The following is a 23,797-nucleotide window of genomic DNA, read 5'->3' as shown; positions in this document are numbered from 1 at the left end:
AAGCATTTTTTTATAGTTTGCTATTTTTCTAATGCATGTAATATATTATATAGATGTAGAAATAGAAATAAAATGTAGAAAGCATATCAAGTCTTTACTCCCTCTGGAGCAGAGGCTGTCTTGAGAAGGGAATCAAGAGGTGGATTAGTGTTCACTCTGAAGTTTCTGATTTTTGAAGGAGCCAGGAGATGCTGGTGCAGGGCTGTAAAGTGGCAGCAACATCTGACATTTGTGGCCAAACAACTCAGATGATGGTGGCCCTTCAGGAAATCACAGACCCATTCATCCAACCCCTCCTGGGGCAGGTGATTCCATTGAAGGAGCTTCTGCACAAACACAACCATGCTCATTAATGTTAAAAACAGTTTCTAGTTTTAAAGCACCTTGAGTGGGCTTGTGTCACATTTAGTTTCCTTTGTTGATTCATAATGTTTTGAAGTTGTTTTACTTCTCACAGGTTACTTTTTCAGCCAGGGTCAGTGATGGCTTTTGACACTTGATTCTGAATTTAAATAATTTTCATTGCTGCTGGTCTATATCGATATGAATTTCAAACTTGTCACTGATGTTGATGTTTCACCATCAACAGCTTAAGCTTTCAGATACAAAGAGTAACTGATAAACTAAAAATCTAAACATACACAGGTCTTTTTTTATTCCTTCCAGAGACTGACTCCTTGGGTTGAATGGCAACTAACTTTAGCATTTAATGGCATTTCTCTTTCCCCTGCTCTCCAAAACTGAGATCAAGTTTCCTTCCTGATTGCAAGGTGCAGCATATATCTAAGCTCATCATTTATCTTGAATTACATAAAATATTGGAGAACTGCTCAAGTAATGAATCTCAATTAGCTGGTAACAAAAATAGTGTGTGAACTTAAGAGAAAGTGTTGTAATTAGACACAGCAGTGTTCCTGAATTCCCTTAACAATTGGGGCTTTAAGGTGTCTTCAAAGAGCAGCAATTCCTCAAAGATTAGGGGCATAGTGAAGGGGAATAGTTTTGCTTTAATAATCCCAGGGTTATTTTTTAAAGGTTCTGGGGCAAGCATTAACTATGGATGTAATTAATCTATTCCTACATGCTTTTAGTCATTTTGTCATATTCATTAGTTCTGCAAGAAGCCTCATGAATCCAGAGTCAGATACAGGATAATTTGCATTTGGGGTTGTTCTGTTTTATATGGACTTGGGCAGGCACTTGCTGCTATCTGATTTCAAAGACTTGAACTTTTCCTAATGCTCTAGAGATCAGTGAATTTTTTTTAGCACTTCTCCAAGTTTCTATATTGCTTGACTTCTAATTTTTACCAGGGCCTGGCCTGCCTCTAAGTGTGATTCCTCTCCTCAACCTAAAGCAGCGTGTCTGTAAAGCTGCAAGTTTTCCATTTGATGTTGAGAAAATGATATCTCCCTCATTTTAAAGGCAGCCACTGTCTCTGTTGGTGGCAAAGGAGTCTCAGCTTGCTGAGAGTGAGTTACCTTGTCATTATCCTACACTCCCTTGTGTAACTTCATCTGATGAAGCCACCTCAGTTTGTTTGCAGTTCCCTAGCAGCCCTGACATTACTCACAAGCTCTACAAAGCTCTCTGGTGCAATGCCCACACCTTTCCTATTTTTAGGGTGTGGGTATGCCAGCAGTTATTCTGGTGGGGGTAGGTGGAGGGGGTGTATTCCCTCCACAGATTTTGTGCTGCTTAGAGCTATCCTGTTCTCATGCTCAAGCACATCACCTTCTGCAGAAGTCTAAGCTTGCTGGTAGGGTATATGAAGCAGAAGAATTGTTCTGCTGTGTTGGACCTTTTATTAAGCAAGGTTTTTTAAACCATAGTGTTGCCCCACAGTTCATAAATAATTTCTCCCATGCTGGTGTTTCCATCCTGCTGGTGGCTGAGTGGGTTTCTCAGTCTCACTGCCCCTCCAGTGAAGCAGCACATCATGATCCTTCCTTTCCTGCTGCTCCTTCCAGTCCCTGATGTGCTCTGTTGTTGTTCTTTGAACTCCTGTGCCTGTGATCCTCCTGGAATGTGACACCTGGAAACAAATGTGGTTTTACTGGAGCTGCCTTCCACCCGAAGGGACTGGGGGTCTGTGATTCCTCCCTGCTCGTTCTCACTCTGGCTTTGCTTTGTGGGCAACAGCATTGGATTCATCTTTGAGCCATAGAACGTAGACATTTCACATTGAATTTCCTGAACAGGAAAAGATTTTTCTTTTTCCCCTCAAACTATTATTGAGTTTTGTGTAAATGACAGTGTTGGCATTTAGAATATAGTGGCATTTAGAATATACCACTATAGCTGTAACACATTTTTCAGGGTTTCTCATCCTTCTTCAGCCTTGCTGCAGCAAGTCAGATGCACTCCTGTTTCAGAGTTGGCTTTTTGATACCCATTTCCAGGTATCAGTGTTCTCATTATCCTCTGATTATTCAAACTGTGCATTTAGGATTCTGTGACTGTCACATTACACTCTCAGTAACAGCACTATTCAGCTTCTGCCTGTTTAATCAAGATGTCTGGTGGCAGCCTGAGTCGATGATTTTCATTCCCTGTGATAGAGTCATTGACTTCTGGATTCACTTTTCTGTGTCTTGATGGCAAGTGATATGTAGATATGTGTTGGAGACATGCCAGTGTTTTTCTAACCCCCACATGACATCCACAGGATGTCAGATTGTGCAGAAATTGCTTTTAAACTCTTATTAACTTCTTGCTGGGTTAGCTGCTTTTTATGGTTCTAATACAACAATTTCACTGCTTTGCAAGAGCACATGAATATTTTGCTCTTAATTTAGTGAGATCATGCAGATTGCTGTTCCTTATCTATATCTCTGGTCTTTTTCCATTTATAAATAATACAGCTCTCCAGAGTGAGTGAGCCAGACTCTGTGTGAAGAGTGCTCACCAAAAGAAAGGTCTTCCATTCAAATCCAATTTTGCAATGCAGATGGTGAAGAGATGCCTGCACTGGCGCTGAACAGCAGACAGTGCTTGTGCAGGAATACTTGGCTCTGGAAACTGAATAACCAGGTTAACACTCAGATGAGGCTGAATGAAGAAGCTGTGGCTCTCTGCAGATGAGAGGCACTGCATGTTGCTGATTTATAAATGACAACACTTCTAAGCCAGAGTGAGCACTGAGGCTTCTTGAGCTGCTGCTGAAGATAAACTTGTCAGTTCAAGGTAATGCTGACAAATAATATCATTTACTAAACAGTCTAAAAACAGCAACAAAAAGAAAGGACATCAACAACAACCCCCCTTTTAAGTGGCTCAGAGCCAATCTTAGCTATTTTTACCAAGAATTTCTGGGAAGAAAACAGACCTTAGCAATATATTCTGGGTATCTGTAATACTATCCTGGAAATGCTCCAGATGGACAGAATTCCTGTGTAAAATAATTTCATTCTCATAATCTCTAGCAAGTCCTCTCCACAGTTGTGGATTGAATTATGAAGATCCTAGGTACTTACAGATATTTTTTAATGTATTTTGCCATATCCAGCTTGTTGAATAAGCAGCTCTGGTTCCTAGAGACAAAATAGGTCTTTGGGAGATTCTGAGATGTCAGGTTCTAAGACTTTTATGCTTAGTTTATACCTGGAAGTTCTGAGATTTTGCAAGCAGTTCTGTGGAATTTTCAACTCATTCAGAAATAGGTTCTGAGAAACATCAATGGTTGCATGATTTTCCAGCCAAATTAGTAAATGCTTATGATGCAACTCATTCAGCTGAGCTTTGGAAAAGCAGCTGGACTAACACAACCTTCCCTGAACCAAACTTTTTATGGCTTAGCTATTAATATTATCCTGGATAAAGTTCTTCCTATAGGGAATGGTTTGAAGTAGCTTTCTTACCCCTTTGATAAGCACTAATGTGTGGCTTGAGTGGAGAAGGAAAGGGAAGCTCAGGCCCTTGGCAAAATTTCCTCAGTTGGAGTCAGTAGCTCTTCCATCTTTCAGAATCTGCTCATTGTCCCATTTAGGTTATGCAGAGGAAAGAGATTTCTTTACTGATTTCCATAACCATAAATGGTCACTATATTTAACAAAAGAAAAAAATGGAATAGGGAACTCTAATCCTGCTTTATGGCTCTAAATCAAATTATTTGTATTTTTAAATCTTTGAATTAATTTTATGGAAGGTCACAAGTACACCTCTCAAAGCATATTTCAGTAAAAGCTGCAGAGTGATTTACTTTGGAGCCTTCTGTCTCTTTGCACTTCCACCATTTCTTCAGTGTGAAACAAAGCTGTCAAAATATTTACTTGGGCATTTTGTTCAAACATTCTCATATGGAAATAGTGTATTTAATAACATCATTAACATGAATTCACAACTCCTTTCATCTGGCATCTGTCATTTACTGCATCAACTGAAAAATACCTGACTGCTCAGCCCCATCTTTAAAGAGATTTTTATATGTTTTTTTTAAACATACTGTCTCAATCTTCTCCCCACCATAGTAATGATAATTTGCTTTTCCGTTATACCTTTCCTGATAGCAGATCACAACTGTGTTTTGATAAATAAATGAGAAGTATTTTGACACTGATTTATTTACTCTCGTTATGACAGCTTTTGAGAAAGTGTTCTGTTACCCCATTTTTCAGGTGATAAATTAAACAGTGATGAAGTTTGTGACTCACCAAAGTCCCTGTACTGTCCAAAGGTCTCCTTCCAGAGAAGTGAGATGAGGGAAAGTAGACTTAACTTTCTTCTCATCTGAGCACAGGCTCTGTTTTCTTTGGCCCGGTACCAATGTCTGCTCCCAACAGACCTGCAGGGTTTTTCTCAATTCCTTCTTTTGAAAGCGAAGTTTGCATGGATTTTGTTCTGTAGCAGCATCTCATCTTTGCTTTTATTTACTGATAGTTTTATTAAAAGGATGGTTAAAACTTCTGCAATTTTTCACATATATATTGCCACAATTATTAGTTGTATTAGCAGTACTTAACTGCTGAACTGTGAAGTGCTTCCTTAGATGGGGAAAATTAGAGTACATGTATTAAATCCATGAATACTCAGGTAAAAATAGTTATAGTTTCTTTGTCTGATTCTCTTTGCTGTAAAATAGCATCTTGATTTCCAAACCTGGTTAAGAAAAATTAATGTCTCCTTTTTTAATAACTCATTTCCAGTAAAATAAAATTTAGTATAAATGAATTTTCTTAACAGTTTATTAAATGTAGCCATTAGATATTTATCGCTGACATGCAGCTTTCATCTTTCCATAGTATTATACAAAAGAGATTGCATCTAATTGAATAGTTAAGCAGCTTTAATATATTATTTCATTTTGTATTACTTTCAGAAACCTTGTGAGATATATAAGGGAGATTCAAAAGTCTTTAAAAACAGACCAGTCTGCTTCAGGACTGTATTCTGACAGTAAGGAGACATCATCACTCCTCACTGAAGTGCTCAAAACCTCACACAAGCACTTTGATCTTTTCCATTTGTCTTTGGGGAGAATTTGGCAGTGTTCAGGTCAAATAAAACCAGAATAATTAAAATAATCCATTTCACATACAAGTATTACAGCAAACTACCTCTTGATATTTTTTAACTAAAAGCAGATGGCAGGGGTTATTTAGTTTATTTTGGGAATATTTCATTTGCAGGGAGGTTGCATTGCAGGAGTGTGAGGCACAGCTTTTTCTCCCAGCTTCTGAAGTCTGCTCTCCCCTGGCTCTCCCAACTCCCTGCCTCACTCCTGGCTCCAAGCCCAGGCATCCCATCCTTAACCCTCCTTCTGGCTTTTAAAAAAGGCATTTTGTGCTCACCCATCTTCCTCCATTCAGATTAGCTTCTTGACATGGCAGAGGCACAGAAGGGAGTTTTTATGTTTTCTCTGTCTCATAAAATTCAGATCTGGGAGAATTAACACTGCTACTCACTTCCTCAAACACATTCAAACTATTCATCCAGTGCCCAAATACTCATAGTAGTGGTGAGGAGTTTCGTAGCTCTAGGGAATCATTTAGACTAGTCAGCCAAAGCCAGAATTAAAATTTAAAATGCAGTTGGCAATGATTATTAATCAATTAGCTCCAGGGAGCTGTCAAGGCTTCCTAACCAGAGTTAGAATAACAAGAAGTATTTTTGAAATAATAAAACTAGTTCCTTAATAAAACTTGTCTCCTCCTTCACACATTTATTAGTAAGATGATGCCTAAAAAGGTATCAGTAATTACTTTTATATGAATGAAATTGAATTGGAATGAGAGCCATCTGCAGGAAGCAGTAATTGCAGATCAATTTCTTTAAGAATACATGACTTGAAATCTTAGCAGTGCAACACATATCACAGGATATTAGAAGGGGGAATCTTACACTGCCCTGAACACCTTGGTGTGACAGCAGATTTTATTATGCAGTGAGAGATAGCTGAATATCTCAGCTAAATCAAAAAAATGTGAGTGGGCTGTGAAGTGCTGAACACTTCTAGGTTGATCTTGATATTGTCCCTTTGTAGAGCTCTTCTGCAAAAAGAAAAGTCGTTCTGTAAGGTTACAACCTGAGAAATTCAGAGGCCATGGGGTCTGCAGCACTCCATCCACCTCTGCTATACTTCTGATGAATGCAGCTGTGGGATGTCCAGGCTAGGATGTAAAAAATGACAAGGATGGCTGACATGTCTTTTTGTTTTGGTTTTTTTCAAAGGTTTCTATATATATATTCTTGTTGGTCCAGAATAACTCCAAATGTGGTACGTTTCAGATGCACTGTAAGAGCCACTTGTGGGATGGGTTATTTGAAGAGGGCTACATTTTCCTGTAGCAAAAATGAACTTTGCCTAACTAGCCAACAATAAAAATACTTGGGTTTCATTTAGAACAAAAAAATCCTGCAAATATAATTTCTGCAACAGTGCATCAAGGGCTGGTATCCAAATTGATAAATAGCAGTTCTTCAGTGCTGTCCTAATAGAACTCACTTCAGTAAAGGAGCTCAGTAGGAATTTGACAATCCCATATTTGACAGTTTGACAGTTCTGTACCTACAGCACATTGCCATCAGAACAAGCCAGCTCTTTAGAAGAGTTACAGGGCCAGTCCTGCAGCACAGGCTCACGGTTCAGCTTCCATTTGAGGGGGGAATTTCCCCTTTCCTGGAGGGTGCATGAGGAGTCCCTGGATACCACAAGGGATGGGACTGATTTGAGGCCAGCTCTTTGTCAGGGCTGTCAGACAAGGAGGGGACACTGGTGGTGTCTGTTCACAGATGCTGCTGGCCCCCATCCTGCCTGGCCAACCTCCAGACTGCTGGGCAGGGTTTCACCCCCCAGAGGTGACCATGGTCCACCCTCTGAGCAGCTCCTGTTCCTCAAAAACCTGGGGAAATACCACTGGGAAAGGTGCAGGAAGATGATTTGAATCTTGTGGGGAGGAGAGGCCAGCTGGGACTAGATCTGCTGGATGCTGAGGCAGCAAGGAGAGATGTGCCTGGTTCTGGGATGTGATGCAGGTCAGGATTTGGCATCTCCTTAGAACCAGAGCATTGTTACAGTGAAATGCTGTTCTGGACTTTGGATCAGCAGAAATCCCTTGGCTGTGGAAATCCCTTAGGCTTTTGCAAAGAGAAAAACCACACAGAAACACCCAACCTGGCAAATTGAAGACATCTGGGTACAGAAGGGCTGCCCATTTTCAGCAGTGCTGCTGCTCAGAGGCCCAGCTGGGTGAGGCACCTTCCCAGGGTGCCAGCGTCACTTTGCAGCCTCAGGGCTTCCTGAAACAGCAGGAACACAAACCTTCAGCTCAGTGTAATAAGCACTGAATTGGTTCTTGGATGTGCTGGCTGGTTCAGAGCAAAACCAGTCAGCCAATTTCAGTATCCAAATCCTCCTCCAAGTGGCCATTTCTTCATCCCTCTTTAAAAGCTTTCACAGATGAAGTTTCACATCAAGTTTTTTCTCTTACAGCATTATTTTTAGCATTGCAATATGGAAAACCATGACACTTTCATACATTTCTTGTGTTTTATTCATAAAACACAAAAGTTTGGATGGGTTTTTGTGGGTTTTGGTGTGGTTTTTGGTGTGGTTTTTTTTTTTTTTTTATGGTGTACTTTTTTGTTTTGTTGTTTGTTTGGACATTTAAAGTTTTAGAAGGTGATTTAAAATTTTAAAAGCAATGAAAATGAGCTCCTCATTTTGAATCTGTGCCTTTGCAGGAGTATTCTGTGCCACAATCGGACATTTTTGGTGTAACAGTAAGGGAGAAGAGAATTGACCATATTTGTTTTCTCTGGGTCGGGTAGCATATCGCTCATCTGATCTTCAGAAAGCATTTATATAAATGGACTTGTGCCAACTTTTGGAAAGGATTTTACGTGCAGCTGGCTCCGTACATGATTTTCATACAGAGTGTGGGGCCCTCTTTATCTGGTCGTACCCCCCAGGATGTTCTTCATGGGAGGGAGCCATAACAGTTGTTTTCATTTTCCCTTTCCCTTATTTCTGGTGCAGGAATCAGTGTGACCAGAATTAAGTGCAAGAAAAGATGGACATCTGGAGAGGAGATGGGACTTTGGGATAACACTTGGTTGTATATTCCTTGCAGGAACAGAACAGATTGGCTGTGAAGAGCAAAAATTCTATTTTTTATTCTTCTTCTGTGATAATTCAACTCCTGCTTTGTGTTCTTTTTATGAATATATGTAAAATAAAAAGCACATTTAGCTTAGAAATACAGCAATAGTAGCTTTCAAGCCTGACCTTTTTGTTATTACTGGAAACAACAGCAAGTTCTCAACACGTTATTACTGCTATATATTTCTTTTTCAAATCAAAATGCAGTTTTGCTGCAGGTGGGCTAATGTGGATACCAGCAACTAAATAACTATATCAGGAAAATAATTTTTAAAGAAATTGCAAAGGTTGAATGCTGTTGGCATTTGCAGGTGGGTTGGTGCCTGTGAGAAGCTGAATCCCAGGGAGGCACCTCACTTGTACCAGATGTACGAGACAGGAGCTCTCCTCACGACCTGCTGCATGGTTTTGAGGAATTGTTACAATTTTCTGGGTCAACTTTTCTTCCCACCAATCATCTGTCTCATCTGTTTATACTTGAAGCTCTTCAAGGGAATGTCTCATGTTGCGTTTGAACAGGGCCTGTGGTGGGGGAGGAAGAGGATTTCGAGCTTGGCTGAAGCTGCAGGTTGCAAACATAATATAAAACCTCGCAAATAATGGCAAGTGATAAAAGTACATGCAGTAAAAGATAATCTCTGATAAATATTTTATGTAGATCTAATCAAACTTGGCTTTATGGCACAAAGGTCCCTTCCTTTCACTTTATAAATACTTTCTAAGAAAATCCTATGACCTGTTGGTTATACAGATGCAATCTGTCCTAATACTGGACATCAGGACAAAAATGGGACACTTAAAAGCACATTTATTTTTTCCTGCATGTGTGATTCCTCAATTTAAAAAGAGCTTCCTCCCCTTCCCTTTTCACAAGTCTATAGTCATTATACTGTGTCTGAACCAGATGGAAGAATATATTAAAAAATGTTTTTAAACCACAGATTGAAAAATGGTGCCAGGATTTTCAACCAAAAATGTGGCACTGATTCTAAAATCTGTTGACAATTTTAGAAAGTTTTCTTTTGGCAAACGAGCTCCATTAGTGTCTTTTCTTTCTTCCAGGAAAATAAGAAAAACCTTTATCTGAGTCATAATTTAGTTAGATTCCAAACTGGATTTGAGAATATCAGCATAAATATATTAACTTTCTCTAGGGATTGGAGTTGGGGCATAAACAGATTCATCCATAACATGAGAAAAACACAATTAAAGGCTGTAGTTGTCTCTTATGCCTAATATTGGGTCTTACCACAGGTCTGTGCTTCCAGGATTTTAACTACAGCCATTCCAGTCCAGTCTCAGAAAATCTATCTAGAATTTAAATTTTGGCTGTTCTTTCCAAATGAGAGCAATCAGCATCACACACTCTTGAACTGAGATTTCTTCTTACATTGGGTTGAGCAATGAAGTTCTCCATGAGGCAGCTTTCTGGGCATGCAGTTTTGTGTGGAACACCAGACTTTCAAAAAACATCTTTGTAAAAGTAAATCCATTTTAAATACCCCTGAGAGAAATAGAAGAAACTCTGAATACCCCCAATAAAAATAAACGCTTTTACATTTCCCTTTAAATAATTGTACGTGTTGTAACTGGAGAAAAAATTATTATTCCTACTTCACTATATGCTCTATAAGGGCATGTGTTAAACTTCCATCCACATCCATATATTTTTATATATCCATATAAAACCTCCATCCATGAAATGGCTCTTCTCCCACAAGACTGAGCTTATGCCAATTTTTGCTCCCTCTGTGCTGTTCCAGGGGTTCCAAGGAGCCTCTTTGAGGTGCAGCATTCCCTGCTCACCTGTTGGCCATATGTGCATTGGGCTCACCTCTGGACTGCCCTGATAACAGCATTCAGAGTTTCCAAATTCAGGCCTTATAAGGGCAGTGAGTGGTCTTTAACACCAGTGCATGGGGTTTTTTAAAGAGGCTGCAATTGTGTGCATTGCACTGTGAAATATTCCAGCACATCCCTTGAGTGCCAAGGGTTTCAGCAAGGCTTTAAATATCTTGAAGGGAATTTTTTGGAGTATGGTTGTTCTTTATTGAGGAAACACCTGTTGTCCACATTTTATGGGTAGGGTGGTGAGCTCAGGAATGATGCTGTTTGCAGAGAGTTTGGAGAATAAAGGGTCTAACTTGATTCCTGCAAGCTTTAATTGTGTGCCTTGGGGTGGAAGGGCACAGGTGATCCTTAAGGACAGGTTGCAGAGTGGTGAATCTGTGTATCAAAACAGAAAAGTACCCAGAGGAAGAATGTGACTATTTCTATGTAATGTTGTTGATGCTTTTAATGTTTTCCATAGATCTTTTCAGTGGAGCCCTGACTTTGGTGCAATGGGCCAGACCTGGAGGGAAGCTTGGGGATGTCAGACATGGGATAAATCACAGGAGAACTGCAGGAGTCTGTGCTCTGAGTGCTCCTCAGGGCTGGAGAAAACTTTCAGGTTAATTCCTGATGTTAAACCTGCTCTTTATGCTGGAGAAATCCAAATTTGATGGCAATCTGCTTTTCTTTGAATAGATACTGAGGCTGAAAGGTGTATCCAGGGTGGGCTGCACTGCCAGGGGCACTCATCTGGAGCAGTGGATGTAGGTGAGGTGTCCTTGCATCTGGCACACAGCAGTGTTTTGGTGTGCTCTGGAAGGTGTCAGCAGTCACATCCCTGTCTGTCTTTCTGGTTTCTGGAGACTTTCCTCCCACCCAATAATTTTTTCAAGTGGAATCAGTAAAATGGTTGATTCTCAGCCCTGAGCTTTTCTGCACTCAGTGATTATTTGCTGGTTGTGACAGCTCTGTAGAGTTTTGTCCTGGCCAGTAGTCTCAGCAGATGCATTGTGTTGACTTCCTGAATCCAATTTGTAACAATGATGTTTTTTTCATACTGTGTTTCTGGAACCAATTTGCCTGCTTTGCCTTCCCCATCTCCTTCTCCCGGGACACCCCAGCGAGAGCTCTGCCCTGCACACTCCAGTTGCCTTCTGTTTGCCTCCTTGCACTGCCTGAATTCCCATGTTTTGGGAGTAGATTTATGGGAGACGACTGTAGACACACTAAAAATCATTTATGAGATAGACCAGTGAGAATCTTGGGCAGTTTTTCTACATGAGACTCTCCTGTTAAAAAAACAAAAGCCCAAATGTAAAATTTCCTAAGCTGCTTGATTTATTTGATTCATTTCCTCTGTCTATTCAATTTCAAAGCCATTTAGGAAGATCATTCACACAAACATTTAAGTTCTCTTTAACTAAAGTCAACCAATGTGCTTTTTCAATGAGCTGGAGCTCATGAGAAAGATTCAAGCATTAGCTGTGTAAAGAAGGCAATTAGTGTTTGTACAATATATTGAAAATTAGTGCGAGGCACCCTGGAATAATACATGTTTTACACATGTATATTTTTCAACCAATTCCATAGTTTGTACTAGATCCTGACAGAGATCATTCCACAAGATACCAAATTAATTCAAACTGTGAAAGAGGTTGCAATTGTCTGTAAAAAAAAGGGGGTTTAACTGTAATGTGGTTGGTTTTGCTCTGTATATTTGATCACTCGAAGGAAAAGCCTTTTTTCCTGCTGAATATGTCAAGGAAGCTTATCTGCATGTAAACAGCAAAATGAAATCTCTCTTGTGTTGCAAGGGTTGAAGTTTTCTAGTTTAGAAGTAGAGCATTTCTAAAAATGTACTAATGATGTCATCCTAATAACAGGAGGTGTTCCTCTCACTTCGTCATGGAGTGATTCTTTTCCATAGATTTTAAAGCTGTCACAGGAGTAGAAAAAAGCTGCCATAATCATAGCAATCAGTGGAAAAGTTTTATATTAATAACTGTTGGGGGAGCAGCCGTCATGTTATCTGCATTAGAGATTGTGCACCCATTATCAGGAGTGTTTTGCCCACAGTTTGATAGGAGTTTGGGTCAAGAGAAGGACCATTTGCCTGAAGGAGAAGAAACAGGCATTGTTGATTCAACTATGGATGGAGTACCAGTCAAAAACTTTGGAGTATTTTCTGAAAATAGGAATACACCTATAGCTATTAAGGAAAATACTATTTTTTCTTGTTTTAATAATGTAGCATTTAATTCTAATAGGGCAGATCACAAAACAAAAGAAATGCCTTGTGAGGCTCTGGTGCTATAATGGACACAAATGTACTTTCTGCAGTTGATTATGTTAAAGTATTTGTTGTTTATATGAATTACTGTGGTGTATATAGAGCAGAAACTTTCAGGAAGACAAACTAAAACTTTTGTTTGTTTCTGCAAGAGAATTCACAGGAGTTAAAGTCCATATGGAGTCTTGGATGCAGGAGTACAACAACTCTCCTTAACTTGTAGAAGAGAGCATATGGTTTTGGTAATAGGTTAATAAGAGCAATTAACCTCATAGTGCACTCATTTGTTGGTCTCAGTTGTTTATAAACTAGGTAATAAAGATATTTTAACATCCTATAGTTTTATAGGAGATTAAGTGAAATCAGGCTGTATTTTTTAAGTTTCAGTGCCAACAGTACTCAGGTGATACTGTGATAGAAACATAAAATTAGCAGAGTAGAAGATTCAGAGTGCTCTGAGGTGTGTACAACCAATGGGTATCATCACAAATGTTGAAATACATAGAATAGTTTAGAGAAATACAAACATGTTAAAGGTTTTCATTAGAGAGGAACTGTTTTCCTGGGATGCAGTCACAGATCTGTCACTCAGCTTGTTCTTGTCACCTTGCAAAGACTGTAATGTGAACTGTTTCCAGGCTTTATTTATGTAGAAAAGAATTCTAAACTTACCTTCTTCATCTTGAGGATGAGCCTCATAAAAGAATAGCCTAAAAAAGCACTGGCATTGCTTTATTTTGTTTGTTTTGAAGGACTTCCTGCAGAAGTCCCAGTTTCTCTGTCAGGAGCTGCTGTGTTTGCCTGGCAAACAGAATCAGTGGGTACAGATGAGCAGGTTGCTGTTGGCCCCACAAGCTGCACCCACAAGAAAAGCCATTTTTACTTCATTCTCTGTTGGCTCTTCACACTTCATGTGGTGTCATTTGTTGTCCAGCTGGCACCTTGCTGCAAAGACACCAAGGGTTGTGTGATTTTGTTTTACGATTACTTTGGGTTCTAGGCTGGGGTTGATTGGAGGAGGGATGGTTTCACCATAAAAATAGTTTTTATTTAATTCTATAACTTGTATCAGTCAGCTTTTTGGCCTCCTGATTTTGTGCAATATCTGTTTTGAAAACTTCTGCCAAGTTATTATTATTCCAAAAGAAGCCTCTAAATCAGCTCATCTGTAGAACTTAGCTCAAGCACATAAAGGATGATATATTGTGGTTATTGGTTTTGTCTGTCCTTCCTGATTTACTGTTAATGGTCTGATTTTTACCTTATATTTTGGTTATAAGCTATTTTGATATATTTAGCTGATGATAACCCTAATGAGCTGTGATTCTTTTTCTTTATTCTGAATTTGAACATCAAGACAATAATTTCTCTTTAGGTTTTCTTCAGAGGCTTCCATGAAACCTTTCTATACAAATTTGTGGTCTCATTTTTTTTTTCTCTTTCATTGAATTGACTGAACAATGTATTTGCTGGTGCAGCATTCACCAAAGATGAGGACTCTTTTGCTTTATTGGACTTGACAGTGTTTAAACAATACTAATTCTCATACCCAGCTGGCTTTTCAACTGATTTCTGTGCTCTCTATTGCTGTGTAAAACAAGCTGGAACATTAATGGCATCTTGCATGCTACCCTCTGGAGACCTACTTTTCTTTAGAGAAAAATCAAATAAATGTGAAAGTTTCTGGGTTTTCTCCTTATTTTTTTTTCTTTCTTTTCAAATGATACTTTAGTGTGCTGTCAGATTTTGTACATGTCATAATACTAATTTTCAAGCACATTATTTTAGAAAGCAGTCTTCATTTCATAGATAGATTTACTGGTTTGCTCATTTTTAATAGAAATAAATGCCTTTATCTAAACCAAAATATACCAGCTTTAAAAACATGTTCAATATGCAGATGGATGTGCTATTTTAACCCAGCTAAAATTTTGTATATTGCAAATGTGTTTGCCAAACAGCCAACAAACATTTGCAGATGTTAATCATTTGTTCAGCCTCTCACTTTTAACAGTATTGAGTATTCTTCATGAGAGAGAGAGAGACATAAAAATCCCATTTTTTTAGCCTATAAATATAAATATTTAAGTCATGATTTAGACAAGCCCAAGCCTTAAAACGTTTGCTGCTGAAGGATGAATTTTTTCTGTTTAGAGCAGCCATCTGTGATGGGCTGCAGCCATTGCTGAGGTGACCATTGTAGCACAAGTCTCTCCTTCCCGTCCTTCAGAGGCTGCTTAATTTCATATAAATTTCTGTTTATAAAAACAGCAACTTTCTGAAACCCAAGCTTGATTCTTGTCCCCTGCACCTCCCCAAATTCTCAGTTAGCCCTGCAGCAGGGGTAAGGATTTGGGGTGCTCCATTGTCCTGGTCAAATGAGGGCAGTGACCTGTCATAAAGGCCTGGCCAAAGCTGGGGGGTGGGATTGGATATTTAACTTCAAGGAATCAGAGATTTCTAAAGAAAATTTCTAACCTTCTTGGCTATAGTATCTTCTATAATTTTTTGCAGAGAAGCCAGGTGGCCCTGTACAAAATGTGTGCCAGTATCTGTGTCCCACAGTGCCATGACACTGTGTGTCATGCATACAAAGTCACTTGGAAGCCTTGTAGGGAATATTTTCTAAATAAAGAATGTTTTGATATCACAGTATTCCATTTAAGTAATTTTTCCCCCTAATTTTCTACAGCTGGTCTAAAAACCCAGAAGAATGGAAGTTTCAGAAGACAAGACAGACATGGCTTCTCCTGCACATGTATGATAAAGAGAAGGTCTGTATTCATGCTGTTTTTTTCTCAGAACAAATATGATACAGGCTTATACATTAGTTATAGCTATTCTTTATTAACCAAAACTTCCTAGTACTAGCCATGCACTTGTCTCATAATTTTTTAGTAACTTACAAATTACTTTGTTTTTAACCAAGATGCTGAAGCATTTTAATTGCTTGTCGCTGATCTTTTTATTTTGTTGGTGATCATTGTCCTGTGCATGCTAGATTTTTATACTTGATATATAGCAAGCATAAAGAGAGCAGATTCATGATTTATTTAAATCTGGAGTTTGCTGAGAATTTGAGTCATATCCTTAGTTTGAATTTCCTCATGTGGAACCCAATACTGCAAACCACAGTTCTCATATTGTTTCAGATATCTCTGGGCTCCATGGAAGATGTACAACCATATTGCCAAGATGTTAAAATAGCTCTCTCATTTAAATATAAGTGAAACCTGATGTTGATTGTGAAAAGCATAAAGTATAACCAGAAGCCAGGCTTGAATCCATACTGAAATCTGTTCATTTCATAACTTAAGAAACAACACACATTGAATTTCCTATAAGTATCTGACCATTGTGGTATCAAATGAGGGTGTCAGGTCATTAATTTTGTTGTGCAATAGAACAAACCTCTGCCCATTTGCACAGTGTTTCACTTGTTGGTTCATTTTGTTGACATTCAGTTAAGTTTTGCTGATTTTTTTGTGTACACTTGAACATTTACTCATACCAATCATCCTGACCCAAATTAGTCAGCAGCTCTAAAGCCAATCACCTGACATTGGGTGTTACCTTTTTAGACAGCCAGATAATTAACAACAGAGTTTCATGAAGGCCAAAATGTTCACATGGTGTAAATACTTTAGCAAGATGGGTTGCAGAATACAAATTTGATTTTGGGTTCTGGGTTGTTTGCTCTATCTTCTGTTTTTTTAAGTTTCTCTCTTTAAAGTCTTTATCAGCCTTTCAAAATCAGTGTATGCTCTTCAAAGCTACCTAGAAATTGTTTGGCAGGCAGAAGGATGTTTTTACTTCTTTACCTGTTTACTTTGGTTTTGTGTTGAAATATGCTGGGACACAATGAACTGTAAGTAGCATTTGTTTTGTGTATCAAAACACAGTTTAACTCCTTATTTCTCAACACTGAAATGAAACTTCCTTTTTCTTAAAATTCTGATGGAAGTGCTCTGATTTATTTAAATTCACATATTTTGTAGTTTAATAATCAGAGGAGCATTGAATATGAGCTTCAGAGAATGCTTAACATCTGCATCCAGATTCAGTGAATTTACTAGAACTGCTCAAGTGCTTATAATTAAGCATATGATGAAGTCTCTTTCTTCATCAGGACCATAGGGAGGGCACACCCAGCTTCTTTTGAATATTTTTTTTACCCAAATTCAACTTCCTGTCCATTACAGAATGAAATCTGTTGGTAATCCAAGCATGACTAAAGTACAAAAGGAGACAGAAGTTTCTTTCCTTCATAAGCCGCATCTTTGATCTCATGGTGTCACTTGGATGCCTACTGAAGAGCCATGCAAAGGCCTGAATCGAGTTTCCTGTACTGATGGGCCTCTTTCTCTAAGAAATAAGTTGAGGTTTTAAAATTTGCTGGATAAATGGTGTTTTAAGCTCCTTTAAAATCCATCTGGTGGCTGGCTGACAGCTTCCAAGCCAGGCCTGTGTACCTATGGTGTGCATACTTCTCCAGCACCCAGGATTAAATAAACACTAGGTTATTTGTTGGTCTTTATCATCTGGCACAGCATTTTAGGAAGTTGCTAGATCAGTCTTCAGCTTTTGGATTTCAGGGCGTGGTGGGGTGGCTGAAGTTTCCTTGGAAGGTGACCCAAAATGCAGCCTGGCAGCAACGAGCTGAACTTCTCTCTGCTGGTATCTGTGTTTGCTTTGCAAAATATGTGGGTGTCTGCAGGTCTCCAGGTCTGAAAATACAGAGGATAAATTAAAAGTCAGAACTGTTCTTTTCCTGGTATTCTTTCCTAGTGTTTCCCTGCTTTTCCCAAAGACAGGAATTATTTCACTTGGGATTATTTCCATATTAATCAGCTCCAGTGTATATTAGGAAGTTAGGAGAGAGGAAAGATTGGTGTGTGAGAGAGAAAAAGAAACAAGAAAAAGGTCAAAACAGTTTAACAAAAGAATAATAACAAAATCCCATAAGCCTGGCTTTGACTTCCAGAGCCATGCTGGGAGATCTTGATCTCCAATTTCAAACCAGCCTTGAACTGACCTTGGAAGAAGGATTGTGTTCCTCCTTGGAAAACCTCACCAAGACCCCTGAAATTACTGCTTTTGTACTACTGTATTTGAAGAATTTAAATTTGGATTTCATTAACTTTCTTTGTGTGTTCCAGTCCTTGCTATGGCTCTGCTGTCTGTGTAAGTCAGGAGGAAATATGATCTTACCTTGCCCACGGGGTGCTGTGTTGTGAGCTCCTGATGAAATAAACCTCAGAGCTGTGTTATGTTAAAGGAAAAAAATCAGACTTTTTGAACACCAGGACACCCTTAGGGCCAAATGCTAAATGTTTTCTAGGCTTCAGGCAGCCTCATGTTAAGTCTGCACACTTAGGATTTCTAAATTTAGAGCAGGCTTTCAATTGCTCCCTCAAGCCATTTGCTTAAATGATATAATAATAACTGTACTTCCACAGGTATGTCTATGCCATGAGCTCTGAGAACAAGAGTTGTAAATTACAGAGATAATTTAGCCAAGGTTTGAAATGTGGAAATGTTACTGACATTAAAAGCTCAGTATTGAATAACTGCATTAAAGGAACACTGTCACACTGGAATTGTTTGTGTCTAAATGAGTTCATCTGTTATTAGTACCAGCTTATTGTGAGTGAAAACTTTCAAAAATATAGATATTTTTCACTGTGTTTGATTTGTATAGTATAACAACGCTTCATATATCATCCATTTCAGTGTTCGTCATTGTAAAATTAATATTTCTTTTGTAGCTGAATTGTTTCTTTAATGCAAGAGTGTTTGTGTGAAGAATTAGAAGGTTTTCCATAGTGTACAAGTTACGAGGCTGAATGCAGACTTAAGTTTTGATTTATTACTTTGTAATACCCCTGATTGATGAAGGCAGTGTTGGAATATTCTTTCTTCCTCTTCTTTTGGAGTGATAGAAGTTTTAGTGATCAAAGTTCGGCTGCCAAATGTCCATGGAGAAATAAGTTGTAAATTAAGTGTCTGTTGAAGCTCTGTCTTCTCTGAAATGTTGATACTTTGCAGAATCGAAACCGCCCTCGAATAATTACTCTCGAATCCTTTAAATACTTACGTATGTGTTTAACTTAACTCATGTCAAGTTATATGTGTAAAGTTAAACATGGAGAAACATATTTGCAGGGTGAGATCATTTTAACATCTCATGATTCACAGCAAAAAATATCCTGTTATTGGCTGAAACCTGCTCCACAGATACACAACATGAAGTTGAGATCAGCATAGGTCTGTTCACATATTCCTTTTTAAAGTACTTCAGTATGAAGTACTGAATAAATCCTTCCAAAGTCCTTGCTAAATTATTGTCAAGATTAATATAATGATAATTTAAATTGTATGTTGTACCAGATAAGCTAAAACTTAATCTCTGACTAGTTAATTAGAAAGGGAGTGAAATGTGGATAATGCAACTGTAGATGACTAAAGTGCTTTTAATGTTAGACATGTTGGTAGAGCCTATCAGTTTTAGTCGGCATGATTTAAAAATTATTTCCATATGTCTGAATTTGAGTTTGTTTTTCAAATTACATTCTAGTCCTTTGTATAAGCATTCTGTCAAAGTGTGCGATAGTGGGTGGTATCTCATCTTAGCAAACAGTTTTTGGGTAAGGGTGAGGGGAATTCCAGCAAAAATCTTCCCTCAGACATATGCATGCAGTTCTCACTGAATTTAGTGAGATTTACATGTGTGTTTCCAAAAGGAGGGTTTGGCTAATGTGTTTTGTTTTTTCTTCCACCAACCCTCATAGCCTTGGGCTCCCTGTCAGGCAGTGTTTGCATTTGCTGATCAGCGTTTCCACATCTGCTGAGCATTTCCTCTCAGATGCTTTGCCCATCTGAGCACATGACAGTCCTCTCACCAGAGTCCATCCATCCTCCTGGCAGCTTGAACCTTGGCAGGAAACATTTCCACTTGGATTTCCACTTGCAGTTGGACCTTGGCAAACAGCAAAGCCTGTGCCATTCTCCTGATTGTCTTTCAGGTGATGCTGTGACGTGATTGTGAATGCATATTGAGAGGGGAGATAATAAACCTGTTTTTCCTTCCTTTTGTTTTTTCTTCCAAGGTTCCAGACAAGTATTTCACCATTTTACTGGATTATCTGCAAGGGCTTCAGGGCAATGCACGAGACAAAACTGTGCAGAAAGCTGAAGCTTTTATGAAGGAATTTGATGGTTCTGATGGAGAAGACCCAAACCTGCTGGGGAAGTGTGAGCGCATCAGACAAGTTCTACAACTGCTGTCCTGAGAGTATTTCTGTGTCATAATTGTTGTCTGGTGGAGGGAAGGAGAGCATGTCACACACAGAGGCTGTAAAGGATTTGTAAAGATAGTGCTAAATTTTATACTCGTAATTTTTTCCGATTGAAAATATTTATCATGTTTTGAGGTGATGAAATAAAAATAACTATGTAGCCCATAGTCTTGCTATTAATCTTATTGCACCTCTTTAGAAGAATAAACCTCTCTCCCTTTCATTAGTTTTTCTCCATTTCCCCCTCTAATTACTGTTAAATATGAGGAACATTGCAGCTCTTAATATGAAGAGCAAAGGAACCAACATAAAGCCTGGAGGGTCTTTTACAATGGCAGCTTTTAAAATGAGTGTACAGTAGAGTGCATGCTCAGCCAGCTGTAATCTCTCACTTTCAGCTTCAGAAGGATGTCACTTGGATTTGGGAAAGATCATTTTCAGTCTGTTGAACACAGGTTGTATAATTGCTCATTAGTACTTCACACGGTGATCTGGAGATGCCATCAGCTTTGTTGGTTTTCTTTTTATATTTTAAAGTTTTCAAATGCATTAGGGCAATTATTTAGATACTCAGATAATGCACAGATGGGAACAGATCAAATCCTTGACTATATGTGGTGAAATCATCACATTGTAGCTAAAATTAGCCTACAATCAGAAGTGCTGTGCTGTATCCAGCCTGCCAATATTGCATTTTCCTCTTCCTCTTGCAACTGGCATCCAAAAGAGTTAATTCATGTTCATTCCTTTTGGCATGGGACATTTGTCACTTATGAACATGCTGAAAGTGAGGCTTTCAAGTAAAAACCAAGGACATTAATTACTCAAAGTTGGATGATTGGCTTATTTAATAACACTGGTATTCAGACAGAGTTCTTGACCTGATTCTTTAATGTTTCTGCAAACATTGTTCATACTTTATTAATAACAACTGTATGAAATGTGTGGTGGTGTAGAAGAGTGGCTGTCTTGGGGAATTACAGCTTTAATTTTTGGTTGAAGGAGGGGAGGATCTGTGGATATGCAGACCTGATTTCCAATAAGAAGCATTTGAGTGGATTTGACAGCTTTCATTGTCATGGCTTAGTACAAATCTTTGAAAGTATGAAATGTATTACTAATAACAAATAACTTATGCTTTCTGACTTACTGAGAAGGATGTTTTCAGCCAAAAAAGACTAGAAACCAGCAGGCCGTCATCTAAAAGAATAACTGGGATGGAGTTTGGCACAAGAAGGGGCAGAATTGAGCAGCAGTGTCCAGGTTCTTCATTGAGCTGCTGACAGTGCCTCAGGGCACAGCTGGATGAGGGCTGCAGAGGAGAGAGCCAAAGCCTTTCTGAGCTGTATAGCACTGATCTTCCAGTGAGAAACCTGGTGAAAAGGATCTGTAATAAAAAGAAGTGATCCTGACATTTAGTGAACTCATAAAGATCATTGGGTCGTATATTTTACATGTGAGAATACGCAGCTGGGAAAAGCTGCTGTCCCTCCAAGCAGAAGCTGATATTTGTTTCTTTCCATGAGGGAAAATAGGAATTTTTCAGGAATGAAGTTTCCAAAGTATCTTTTTGTGAGTTTATCATTGCATGTTAGATGTCAGAGAAGAATTTTTTTTCTCCCTCAAGACATTTGAACATCCCCACTTGATTTCTCTGTCACACAAAAATGTGAGTCCTCATTGTGCACTCAACATGCCTCCTAGCTTAAAAGCACAAGCACCTTGCAACTGCACTTTGAAAAATAATTGTAAAAAAGATGATAAAGGTAAGATCTGGGCAAAAATATGGGAGCCTTTTATGATTTTGGCATATTTGGCAAGATTTGCCTTTCTTGGACCTTAGTCTTGATCATGTATAAATGCTGACAAATCTGTAAGAAGAGAAGCTTTGTAGATCAAGAATGTCATGTTTCATTTTATATCAAATGATATTAAAAGCACACAAGGCCTGTCAATCTGGAGGCCGTGTGAACAGTAGTATTTACAACAAAAACAGTTACATCCTCTCACCAGCACAAGAATAGACCTCTGGGAATAGGTCCTGCTCTGCTCTCCTCTTCCTCAGCTGCAATTCCAGCTTTCCCTTCAGTCCCACTGATTGCTGGGGGAAGGTCATGGTCCTGGGGCTCCTCTTCTTGCAGTTATGGAAAATTCAGAAGCTACAGTTGAAGGTAATTGTTGCTGTGGTTGTGTTTGGCAGAGAAAGCAAAGCATGGCGCTTCCTGCCACGTGCCTTTTGCTGTAGGTACTGTGCAATGGTCAGAGGGCTCTTGAAATTGGGTAAAAGATTTGTAAAACTGCTGCTTGGTGGTGCTGTGTCTTGCATATCAGAGCTCAATATGAAATATTCTAAGAGTTGTCTAATACTTGATGTTGTAGTGCAAATAGGAAAGGACACTTTAATTGCATTTCATTCTTTTATTTGGCACCTTTTCTTCAAGAATTTTCAGCCGTTTGTTTTGGCAAACAAGTCGTCTTCTCAACAGCCAGGAAATGCAAGAGCACACATTTTTGGGAGATCTGTATTGCTAGATCTGTTTAAAAGACAAAATTGTGAGGACCCAGAGAGCTTATCCCACAAACTGCCAATGCTGTAGTGCCTCTAGCAAGCAAATTTTGCCTTGTCCGTGTGCTATCCACCACACCAGCCTCGGCTTCCTGCTCAGCCTGGCATTTTCATCCCTGGATTTACATTATGTGATGAGTAAGTCTAGAAAAATCTCCTCCATCGTGCATTTTAAATTATTTATCTTAAATTATTAAGTGTGCAGTCAGTTCCTGAATTCCTGTAGCTGGTTGGAGCTGTGTGGGAAGACGTCATCTGGCACTTTATTCCCTTTTTGTCACTTGGTCATGTACAGTTTTCAAATCTCTGTGCTTGTATCTTAAGCAATCAGATGGGCACAGATAGAACAAAATCGTGTCTTTGCCTCTGTTTGAATCAATCTGCTGTGTTAATAAAAATTGCATCCCAGGCTAGAAGTAGAAGTGTGTACAGAATGACAAATTACATCTTCATCTGCCTGCACTAATCGCCTTCTAGTCAAGTTAATCTGCATTGTGTGGCTCTGGCTAGCAGAATGCATGTCCTAAGAGAATGCTGAAGTCAGGACTTCCAGGCAAAATAAAGGAACACTAATTACTTAGAATTGCTTAAAGCTGGAACTGTGCCTCTAATGGAAGTACTAATTACTCAAAATTTGACAGTGGAAGAATTTCCCTTTAATTTGGCTGATCCTGCTATGGGTTGTGTATCTATTTGGTTCTCCACTGTCTGCCCACAATTTTAATTTGTTATCATCATTGTAAAATTACTGTGTAAATGAATTGTGTTTGTATTTGGAAAGGGCATCGTGGACTTGTTGAATGTGTAGTTTATTTCCTTATTTCCTGTCACTGGAAAATTGCTCTGCTGTGTTTCTCTTCATTTTAAAGCAAGGTGGTTATTGACTCATCCCATTATTTCAAATAGCTTAGAAATGCACATCTTTGGTTTGAGCTTGGGGGTATTGGTTTTGTTTTGTGGGTTTTTCTAAATTTTGCCATTGAGTAAGGCAAAGTAAAAAACATTAAAATCTACTCCCATTTCTGCAAATCAGTGTCAAAAAAACCAGCAATCATAAAAGACATTTAAGTTGCAAAATCAAGCACTCAGAAAATTAGAAAACATAAGAATGGAAATTGTCTGTGTAATTTAAATTTTACTCTTTCATGCATATATGGTAGGATGGAACTTCTTAATTATGTCATCAAGGCGTGTTTTCCTTTGTGTGCAAC

General features: G+C 38.7%; 1 protein-coding gene across 1 annotated transcript in view; it reads left to right on the top strand.

Moving 5' to 3' along the window:
- Nucleotides 1–21,278, top strand: part of C17H7orf50 (chromosome 17 C7orf50 homolog) — a 120,625-nt gene extending 99,347 nt beyond the window's left edge. The window contains exons 4-5 of the mRNA XM_058815894.1: nucleotides 15,415–15,496; nucleotides 19,832–21,278. Of these exons, the coding sequence (XP_058671877.1) occupies nucleotides 15,415–15,496; nucleotides 19,832–20,014 (265 nt within the window). The 3' untranslated portion in view covers nucleotides 20,015–21,278. The remainder of the gene's footprint in view (nucleotides 1–15,414; nucleotides 15,497–19,831) is intronic.
- Nucleotides 21,279–23,797: the final 2,519 nt, after the last annotated feature.

The sequence above is a fragment of the Ammospiza caudacuta genome, chromosome 17 (assembly GCF_027887145.1).
Source record: "Ammospiza caudacuta isolate bAmmCau1 chromosome 17, bAmmCau1.pri, whole genome shotgun sequence".
In the NCBI taxonomy this organism is placed as follows: Eukaryota; Metazoa; Chordata; class Aves; order Passeriformes; family Passerellidae; genus Ammospiza; species Ammospiza caudacuta.
Note: the sequence above shows the minus strand (reverse complement) of the source record. Positions and strands in the feature narration are given on the sequence as shown.